Below are 11,380 nucleotides of genomic sequence, written 5' to 3' on the forward strand. Positions count from 1 at the left end.
AGAGTGCCCAGAGGACAAAGATCTATTGTCGTGCCTGTTCCAGACACCAGAGCAACTTCATCTGCACTAGCTACAGCTTCAGTGCCACCAGCTCCATCACCTACTCCACCAACTCCATCTACATCGACTGACGCCTTCGTCCTTGGATTTCTGTCTACACCACCACCTGAATACCAAGCCTGAGAGTCGATTTAGCACTATGCATTTTTATGAACTTTTTGGTAACTTGTTGCCAAAGGGGGAGAAAATGTATAGATCATAGGCTTCGAGAGAGAGAGTGTTGCTTTTGTTCTCTCTTGCGTTTCTCCTTGGTGGTTGAACTTTTTTATCTGCTCGTTTGAGATACTTTATACTTTGTGATTGCTTGGATGATCATGTGTTTGATCATATACTACCTTTATGCATGTTGGATGACATTATCCTTTTATATTCCATATGATCACTCACTTTGCTTGGTGATGAGTGCGTGTATTTTAATTATTATCATTTTGAGCGCTACACCAAGATGTATGTGACATGGAAGAGTAACCCATGATCCTAACTCTTTGTGCATTTGCAGTCCAAAGCAAATCTTAAACTATGCACAAATTTAGGGGGAGCTCTTGCTTTTCACATACTTCTCAAAGTGACAATGTTTTTCAGTCTTATTATCATTTGTCGAAGCTTTGATCTATATGTTGTCATCAATTACCAAAAAGGAGGAGATTGAAAGCGCAACTATCCCTAGGTGGTTTTGGTAATTCCTAACAACATATAGTTCATTGAGCTAATGCTATTTCAAGACTAATATTTCAGGAAAGCTCAATGATTGGCATGGCATGGATGAGAAAAGTGGACCCCTCAAAATGATAAGGACAAAGGATTGGCTGAAGCTCAAAGCTCAAGACTCTACATTTTCTATTTTAGTGATCCAAGATCACATTGAGTCTATAGGAAAAGCCAATACTATCAAGGAGGGATGAGGTGTTGCTTAATGAGGTTCTTGCTCAAAATGCTTAGTGATATGCTCCAAAACCCTCAACTACTTTCTCACATCCACATATGACCTAAACCAAAAGTCAAACTCGGCCCCACCAATTCTTCCTATCCGGCGCCACCGAGTTTCAAATGTCATAGCCACTGCCACAAACCCTAGGCAAACCGGTCTCACTGATAGGGATCTCGGTCTCACCGAGATGGGGTTGTAATCTCTCTATTTCCCTTCATAACATTTCGGTCCCACCGAGATGAGCGATCGGTCCCACCGAGATTGCAATGTAAACTCTCTGTTTTCCCTTTGTAACATTTCGGTCTCACCGAAATGAGTGATCGGTCCCACCGAGTTTACCTGACCAACTCTCTAGTTAGCTTATTACCAAAATCGGTCTCACCGAGTTTGTGTAATCGGTCTCACCGAGATTACATTATGCCCTAACCCTAACCATATCGGTCCTACCGAGTTGCATGTCGGTCCCACCGAAAACCCTAACGGTCACTAGCTTTGCTGAATCGGTCCGACCGAGTTTAACCATTCGGTCCCACCGAGTTTGGGAAGTTATGTGTAACAGTTAGATTTTGTGTGGAGGCTATATATACCCCTCCACTACCTCTTCATTTGTGGAGAGAGCCATCAGAACGAACCTACACTTCCAACTTACTTTTTCTGAGAAAGAACCACCTACACTTGTGTTGAGACCAAGATATTCCATTCCTACCGTATGAATCTTGATCTCTAGCCTTCCCAAGTTGCTTTCCACTCAAATCTTCTTTCCACCAAATCCAAATCCTGTGAGAGAGAGTTGAGTGTTGGGGAGACTATCATTTGAAGCACAAGAGCAAGGAGTTCATCATCAACACACCATTTGTTACTTCTTGGAGAGTGGTGTCTCCTAGATTGGCTAGGTGTCACTTGGGAGCCTCCGACAAGATTGTGGAGTTGAACCAAGGAGTTTGTAAGGGCAAGGATATCGCCTACTTCGTGAAGATCTACCGCTAGTGAGGCAAGTCCTTCGTGGGCGATGGCCATGGTGGGATAGACAAGGTTGCTTCTTCATGGACCCTTCGTGGGTGGATCCATCCGTGGACTCGCGCAACCGTTACCCTTCGTGGGTTGAAGTCTCCATCAACGTGGATGTACGATAGCACCACCTATCAAAACCACGACAAAAACATCTGTGTCTCCAATTGCGTTTGAATCCTCCAAACCCTTCCCTTTACATTCTTGCAAATTGCATGCTTTACTTTCCGCTGCTCATATACTCTTTGCATGCTTGCTTGAATTGTGTTAAGATTGCTTGACTAGTCCAAAGTTGCTAAAATCTGCCAAGAACTAAAATTGGGAAAAGGCTAGATTTTTATTTGGTCAAGTAGTCTAATCACCCCCCTCTAGACATACTTTCGATCCTACAAATCCCTACACGGTTACTTGCAAAAGTGAGATCTGATAGATATAGATAAACAGTAAAGTAAATATTTTTTGTATTTTTGGTTTATAGGGAAGTAAAATCGGAAACTAAAATTGTAGATCGGAAACTTGTATGATGGAAAATAGAAGATGAGATGATGGAAAATAGACCCGAGGGCCATAGGTTTCACTAGAGGCTTCTCTCAAGATAGAAAATAATATGGTGGGTGAACAAATTACTGGCGAGCAATTGATAGAAAAGCGCAAAGTTATGACGATATCTAAGGCAATGATCATGGATATAGGCATCACGTCCATGTCAAGTAGACCGAAACGATTCTGCATCTACTACTATTACTCCACACATCGATCTCTATCCAACATGCATCTAGAGTATTAAGTTCATAAAGAACAGAGTAACACATTAAGCAAGATGACATGATGTAGAGGAATTAACTCAAACAATATGATGAAAACCCCATCTTTTTATCCTCGATGGCAACAATACAATACCTGCCTTACTGCCCCTACTGTCACTGGGAAAGGACACCGCAAGATTGAACCCAAAGCTAAGCACTTCTCCCATTGCAAGAAAAACCAATCTAGTTGGCCAAACCAAACCGATAATCTGAAGAGAATTACAAAGATATCAAATCATGCATAAAAGAATTCAGAGAAGATTCAAATAATATTCATAGATAAGCTGATCATAAATCCACAATTCATTGGATCTCGGCAAACACACCGCAAAAAAGTATTACATCGAATAGATCTCCAAGAACATCAAGGAGAACATGGTATTGAGAATCAAAGAGAGAGCAGAAGCCATCTAGCTACTAGCTATGGACCTCTAGGTCTGAGGTAAACTACTCACGCTTCATCAGAAGGGCAATGGTGTTGATGTAGAAGCCCTCCGTGATCGAATCCCCCTCTGACAGGACGCCAGAAAAGGCCCCTAGATGGGATCTCACGGGTACAGAAGGTTGCGGCAGTGGAAAATTGTTTTTGTGGACTCTCCTGATGGTTTTGGGGTATAAGAGTATATATAGGTGAAAGAATTAGGTCGGTGGAGTCACGAGGGGCCCACAAGGGTGGGGGCGCGCCCTCCATCCTTGTGGCCGCCTCGTGGCTTCTCTGACTTGCACTCCAAGTCCTCTGGATGTCTTCTGGTCCAAGAAAAATCATCACGAAAGTTTTATCCCGTTTGGTATTCCTTTTCTGCGAAACTCTAAAACAAGGAAAAAACAGAAACTGGCACTGGGCTCTAGGTTAATAGGTTAGTTCCAAAAATCATATAAAATAGCATATTAATGCATATAAAACATCCTAAACAGATAATATAATAGCATGTTATAGATACGTTGGAGACGTATCACACATCACGTGCTAATATGGAAAAGCATCGAATATGTAAGCTTGTGTTCTTGCCACCACTGCAGTATGTTGAAGTCCCCTCATTATCTAAATTGTACATGACTTTGTCATGGTTAAGGTACTTTGCTAACTCCCCGCCACCTTAGCATAGATGTTGATGTGGAAGAGCTTCTGGTGGTAGAGGAGGACGAAGAACCAAAGATCTTGCTCCACGCTCCTTCCTTTTTACCTACAATAGGTGCTGATGGAGGTCGTTGCATTCGAACTCCCGCATACTTTTGCTCATACTTAGCAAAAACTTCATAAAGCTTTTCACGAGCCTTACCGAAGTCATTAGTATAATCAAAACTTAGGGAAAGAGATAGTACATTGAGTGCACTACGATACCCTTCAAGTTTAGCTCTAGGATCCAAGATAAATGCAAATGCACACAACAGTGGAATTTGTTGCCAATATTCCGTCTTGGATAACTGCCTTAAGCACCATATATGTAGAGTTCCATCTAACATGCATGTCTAAATTAAACTTATGAGGAGTTGTGCCTGGAGCAATGTAATATCTCTTATAGTTTGCAAGTCGTAGAGTTGAATGCGAAAGATAAGAAATATCAGTGGGTATGACTTCAACGTGTGGTTCACATAAATGTAAAGCACCTTTAGCAATAAGATTAATGATATGGCAAGCACAACGTTGATGCATTAAAAAGTATGCAACATATACGCATAATATAGGAGTCAGGATATTCATTGCACCGGTATTTGCTGAAGCATTATCAAAAGTTACGGCAAAAACCTTGTTGGCAAGATCAAAATCATTCACAACTTTGAGTACAACTTCAGCAATGTTTGGACCACTATGTGATACATCAATTAATTCAAATCCTATGACTCTTTATTGTAGATGCCAATGTTCGTTAACATAATGAGCTACCACACTAATGTAGTCTTGCTTAGCCCGACCAGTCCAGATATCAGATGTTAATGACACAAAAAAGTTCATCTTTTATTTTCTCTTTACCGGTTTGGTATAGCTTTTTAATATCCATAGATGTAGTTTGTTTAGAAACCGGTCTATAATTAGGATTATGACAAGTTTGAATATATTCTAAGAAACTGTCAGATTCACCAAATCCTAGTGGTAAATCATTAGAAGCAATAAGACGCCATAGAACTTCTCGCTGAACATTAGCATCGTAGGTGAAATTGCGTACCGTACCGTCAGGGTTGAACTTGAGCTGAGTTTGCACCGCTGCCGAGCTCGACGCGGTCGTTGCGTCCGTCCCGTGGGCCTCCACATGCCTCTTCAGGTGGCCGGTTTCTGCCTTGGCTTCTGCAGTATATAACTTCTGGCACCTTTTGCACATTGCGTTCACCTTCCGGACACCGGCCACCACGGATATTTCTTCATCGAAATGATCCCACGCCGCGGAGGTTCTACGATGAATTCTCCTTGCACCCATGGTGGTGGAGGAACCGATCCCACTACTAGAATTGGTGTGAGCTTCGGGTTCGGGAGTGGGATTGGTATGGGCTTCGAGAGTGGGATGATCGGTGTACGCATGTTGCTCGGGTGAGGGATCAGTAGTGGGAATGGAGCTAGGAGGGTAGAGGCTATAATCCATATCCCAAGGTCGAAATCGGAGAGTGGGAAGGTAAGTTCATTGTTGTGGTCATCCATGTTTGAGTGTGAGAAATATGTGTGGTGGGCAGCCCTACTTATAGCAAAAAAAGTTGAATTTTCGAACAAATTTGGCCCTCCAACGTTAAAAAAATCGAAGATGTTGATTTTTATAAAAGAAAAACATACCCTAACCCCTTCACCCCCAAACCCCTCCTAACCCCCCTAAACCCCTCTAAAACCCCTCCAACGCCCCCCCGCTCCTCCCGCATCAATCCCGCAACGTTCGTCAGCCCACCCGCTCCCCCATCGATCGAGGCAGGCCAGGCGGGCCCTGCCGCGTGCCTCGTGTCATGTCGTGCCACGTGCCGGCACGTGACTAATCGTGCATGTGCTGAGGCTGGCAGCCCAGGCACGACCCAAGGTGTGTTGCATGCCTGGCACGACCAGATTAGCCCGTGTCGGGCCTGGTCCGTCGCGTGACGTGCCGCCGTGCTCCTGGATCGGCCCGCCAAGCACCAACCCGTTTGGCCAGGTATGATCTAATAGCCATACCATAAGTTATAATAAAGAGATTCATGGAGAAAAAACGATGAGTTCATTGTAGGATATGTGTATTACCCTGCTAATATGAGGTGTTAAGGTTCAAGCTAGTAATGCTGGCTCCGAAATAAAACTACCATTATGTGCTAGGGTGCAAAAGGGGTGGGATTATTGTCATTGAATAATGCTAGGAAAAAAATACAACAACACATGAATATTGATGTGCCACGATGGATGGATCACACTGGCCATGTCAGCTCAAGGAGATGAAACATGCACATGACCCATACGCAGACCCCCCTAGCAAGTTTGAGGGCCAAAATAGAGCAGGTTCTAAGTCTAGAAACTAAACTGCAACTTCTTGATAAGTTTGATGGCTATAAATACATTTCATGTTATTATATATTAGAATATGCTAATGTTTTCTTCATAAATTGCTAGTACTATTTTTTTGAGCAATAAATGCTACTAAATGTTTTTTAAGACATGCTACTATTTTTTTATACTTTATTTTTTGAAACAAGCTTTTTTATATACTTTACATGCTAGTGCTAAATATTTGATAGGCTCCAATCGAAAGAACCCTTAAAATAAGGACGTGCATACCCGGCGAACGTTCACCAGAAGCAGCATGGCAAGCGAACGGCCTTGGGTGGCAGTTATTAGGCGTTTTATGTGGGCAGGGGTTGATAGTTCTTAGAATAAAGGGTGACAGTTTTTAGAAACTGCCATGACAGTTTCTTCCTTTAAGAGGTTTTTTTTGTTGTTGTTGCAAAAACTGCCATCCACCGGATGAAGATGGCGTGGTTCAGAGGTGGTTCGCTGGCATTTCGTTCCCACGGGGAACGTTCTCAGCCGGTATTTCCGTAAAACAACCTTAAAGCCTCCACAGATCAGCCCGGCCCATGAACAAGGCCCAAATATTAGTCCCACCGGAAACCTTGTCAGTCGTCTCCACACTCTTCCTCTCCAAACCCTAGCTCCCAAATCCCCTTCGCACCGAGATCTGATCTTGACTTCCCCGCCCCACCGCCGTCATGGCCACCGGTGGCAACCCCAATCCCAACGCCAACCCCGGCCAGCCACGCCCGCAGCAGCAGCCGCCGGGAAGCTCTCCGGCGACCCCGCATAACCACATGCGCCCCCCCACTCTCGCCGGTTCCCCCTTCCAGGGTCTTTTCCACACCCCGCCTAGCCACAATCCTGCTTTCCAGATTCACATGGGCGCAGCCTCCTCTCCCCAGACCCCACTAATGGCCGCGGCCGCGGCCGCGGCCTCCGCCGCCGCATCGGCCAAGCGCCCTCCCCAGAAGCCCCCTTCGCGTCCGCCGGCACCCACCTCCAACGCCGCCGCCGCAGCGTCCATGGCCGCCGCTTATAAGGCTGCTAACTCCGGCAGCGTCGACCTCACCCCCGCTGCGCGCCGCAACAAGAAGCGCAAACTCCCGGAGAAGCAACTCCCGGACCGCGTCGCCGCGCTGTTGCCAGAGTCCGCGCTCTACACGCAGCTCCTCGAGTTCGAGGCCCGCGTCGACGCAGCGCTCGCGCGCAAGAAGGTGGACATTCAGGAGGCGCTCAAGACACCACCGTCCCTCCAGCGCACGCTCCGCATCTACGTCTTCAACACCTTTGCCAACCAGGCGCCCCGCACCATCCCGCCGCCCAAGAATGGCGATCCGCCCACCTGGTCGCTCAAGATCATTGGCCGTGTGCTTGAAGACGGCGCGGAGCTGGACCCAGCCAGTGTTGTGCCGAAGCACAACCCAGTGTATCCGAAATTCTCCTCGTTCTTTAAGAGGGTGACTATTGCTCTTGATTCGTCACTCTACCCAGAGAACCCACTGATCGTTTGGGAGAATGCACGGTCTGCTGCGCCGCAGGAAGGGTTTGAGGTGAAGAGGAAAGGGGATAAGGAGTTTCTTGCCAATATCCGTCTGGAGATGAATTACAACCCTGAGAAGTTCAAGCTGTCACAGCCACTGATGGAGGTGCTTGGGGTCGAGGTGGACACTCGTGCAAGGGTGATTGCAGCCCTTTGGCAGTACATCAAGGCAAAGAAGCTACAGAATCCCAGTGACCCTTCGTACTTTATGTGTGACCCCCAACTGAAGAAGGTATTTGGGGAGGATAAAATGAGGTTTGCTATGCTGTCTCAGAAGATATCACAACATCTTGCTCCTCCACCGCCCATCAACTTGGAACATAAGATCAAGCTATCAGGGAATGGAGCAAACTCGAGTGCTTGCTATGATGTATTGGTAGATGTTCCTTTCCCACTGCAGAAGGAGATGACAGCATTTCTTGCCAATACTGAGAAGCACAAGGACATTGAGGCATGTGATGAGGTGATATCTGCTTCAATCAAGAAGATCCATGAGCATCGTAGGAGGAGGGCGTTCTTCCTTGGGTTCAGCCAGTCCCCAGTGGAATTCATTAATGCGTTGATAGCATCCCAGAGTAAAGATTTGAAGCTTGTTGCTGGTGAAGCGAGTAGGAATATTGAAAGGGAAAGGCGTGCAGACTTCTATAACCAGCCATGGTAAGCTTAAGCAGTGCCTGTAGGCTTCAGTTTGTTACTTATATTTATTATATTTGTCATATGTTGTGTGTAGATATGCTGACTAAACTTTCTTTCATTCCACTGAAATAGGGTTGAGGATGCTGTTATAAGATATTTGAATCGTAAACCGCCTGGTGGCAACGATGGCCCTGGTGCTGGTGGTTCTTGAGGAGAAGATTGTTGTAGTTCCCTTGGTGTAGAAACAAGTCGTCTGTCCTGTATCAGTATAATTTCAGAGATGGTAGTGACAAGAAAATTGTTAGATGATGCGGAGGAACCTGGCAGTTTTACCTCCTTTGTCTGCTCAAATGGTTTACCTATTGTATGGTGTGTTATATGTTACCCCTCCTTGTCATGGTAAATGTTGAACTGGAAAAATCTTTTAGTTTGCATATCTACTTATTTAAATGTGGCTGCAAGGTTAGGTTTGTATGGCGTGTGGGGCAACGGTTTCTCACTGGGCACCATGTCAATGAGGAAGATGTGGAGATGACCTGAGAAAGTGGGCCTTCTGCATTTGAACGTGGAAGTGGAGGGAGATGCAAAGAGATGCCTCAGTCCTTGTCTTTAGTACCTCGAGGATTATGATAACTGGTGTGTCTCTTGGGCCATCCCATTCTCTTTTATCCGTGGGTCCCTTTATTCTTTGATGATCAGTTTGTTCAGTTTTGGCCCTCAAGGGTATGGTGCTTATGACCGCTTTTGCATGTTGTGTTCCCAGGGTGTGATAGGGTATATTTGTATCTTGGCCCTGTTTACTGTTCTTGTCTTTCTTAAATAAAACTGGTTATTACTATTATCACAATCAATTACTCCCTTTGATGTAATAACGTCTTATATTATGGGATGGAGAGAGTACTTTTTCTGATGTTGCGACCGGTTACTTGTACTCCCTCCGTTCTAAATTACTCATCGCAGAAATGGATGTATTTAGAACTAAAATACATCTAGATACATCCATACCTGCAACAAGTAATTCGGAACGAAGGGAGTACATACTAGTCTAACATTAAAAAGGGTTGATTGGGTCATTTGGAGAAGGGAACAGCTAGGTTTCGCCAGAGATCAGACTACTGAGGATCCCATCAGACCACTCCGTGGCCGTTAGATATGAGTCTGTGTGAATGGTGGATGAAGCACAGTTACATGATTCCCACCCTGTTAGGGAGTTCCCAATACAGAAAACAATTAATGTGGAGTTTCCAGAATAGAATTCAATTGACGTATGTTGTGGTTTCAATGCTTCTGAAAGGGGAATTGCTACGCGTCGGTCGGTGGGTCTTCTTTGAAAGATCTGCCGCCTCAATAACCGTTACATGTACATCAAGTGGCCCGGCCATGCGCTCATCATTGCAACAAAGGCAATGTTGCAGAACCTTTTGCAACAAAGTTTATGTTGAACTTTTGAAACAGAGGTTGTGTTGCAGAAAAAAAACAGCTTCACATTTTTGCAACATAGGTGATACTATGGAAGGACTTTTGCAATATGAATGATGTTGCAGAAATATTTTGCAATCAAGATGATGTTGAACTGCGGTCTAGTCGTTTTGCAACAAGAGTCTTGTTGCAAACCTTCTTTGCAACAGAAGCCTTATTGCAAACACTATCTCTTGTGGATAAGGATAGACTGAGACATGTGGCTAGTCGGAGTTGCAGCATGCGTGGGCCACAACCACTTGTCATCCGTGGGAGGCGGCGGACAAAACTCATGAAATCTGCCGGGTGAAGAGAGTCATTTCCCTTTCGAAAATCACTCACAGTTGCTGATTTTTAAGTAACTGGTTTCGATTTGAAGGAAAAAATTCAAATCCGGAAGCTTTGCTTCCTTACTATATGCATTGGTCCTTAGTTTAGGAAACAAATCAAATCCGACAACTTGCTTCCTTACGAAACAAAATTTGTGCCCGGTGCAACTAATGCGTGCATCCACCCTTGTTTGTAATGTTGCCTATCAGTTCACAACAAATTAATTTATGTTTCATTTATTGGAGAATTTGCTTCTGTGGTAAATGATATCTGCTTCGATTTATTTGAAAGTTTGTCTCCTTTGTAATGTGATATTTTGTTTCAAAAGAATCACTATCTTGCTTCTATAAACCAGAGAATTGGTTTAAGCCTGCTTCCATCAAAAAGGAAATATTCCACATGTTTGAGAAGGATCACAATCTTGTTTCCATCTACTAAGAATTGCTTCCAACCAAATTATTATATTGCTTCCACTAAAGAGAAAGATATTTCCAGTCATAATTACACATGGTTCTAATTCAAATGAAGGGTTTGTTTGCAAAGAAAGAAACAAATGCCACTGTCAAATGGAGTCATAATTACACATGGATCTAATTCAATGAAGGATTTGTTTGCAAGGAAAGAAGGAAAAAATGCTATTGTCAAATCGACCGAGCCTCCGGGCACCGAGACGTAGGGTTGTTACTGTTGGGGAACGTAGCAGAATTTTAAAATTTTCTACGCATCACCAAGACCAATCTATGGAGTCATCTAGCAACGAGGGAGAGAGGAGTGCATCTACATACCCTTGTAGATCACGAGCGGAAGCGTTCAAGAGAACGGGGTTGATGGAGTCGTACTCGACGTGATCCAAATCGCCGAAGATCCTAGCGCCGAACGGACGGCACCTCCGCGTTCAACACACGTACGGAGCGAGGACGTCTCCCGCGCCTTGATCCAGCAAGGAGGAGGGAGAGGTTGAGGAAGAGGGCTCCAACAGCAGCACGACGGCGTGGTGGTGATGAAGCCGCAGTACTCCGGCAGGGCTTCACCAAGCTCTTATGGAGGAGGAGAGGTGTTGGGGAGGGGAGGGGCTGCGCCTTGGATGTTGTGTGCAGCCCTTCCCTCACCCATCTATTTATAGGGGAAGGGGGAAGGGGGCCGGCCCCCTCTAGATG

At 45.0% G+C, this 11,380-nt stretch overlaps 1 protein-coding gene across 1 annotated transcript; it reads left to right on the forward strand.

The window, feature by feature from the left end:
* The first annotated feature begins 6,844 nt into the window (after positions 1 to 6,844).
* Positions 6,845 to 9,282, forward strand: LOC119354948 (SWI/SNF complex component SNF12 homolog). Its single transcript, XM_037621714.1, has 2 exons — positions 6,845 to 8,456; positions 8,568 to 9,282. Exons 1-2 carry the CDS (start codon positions 6,955 to 6,957, stop codon positions 8,644 to 8,646), a joined length of 1,581 nt encoding a protein of 526 aa, XP_037477611.1. The 5' UTR covers positions 6,845 to 6,954; the 3' UTR covers positions 8,647 to 9,282.
* Positions 9,283 to 11,380: the final 2,098 nt, after the last annotated feature.

This window comes from Triticum dicoccoides, chromosome 2A (genome assembly GCF_002162155.2).
Source record: "Triticum dicoccoides isolate Atlit2015 ecotype Zavitan chromosome 2A, WEW_v2.0, whole genome shotgun sequence".
In the NCBI taxonomy this organism is placed as follows: domain Eukaryota; kingdom Viridiplantae; phylum Streptophyta; class Magnoliopsida; order Poales; family Poaceae; genus Triticum; species Triticum dicoccoides.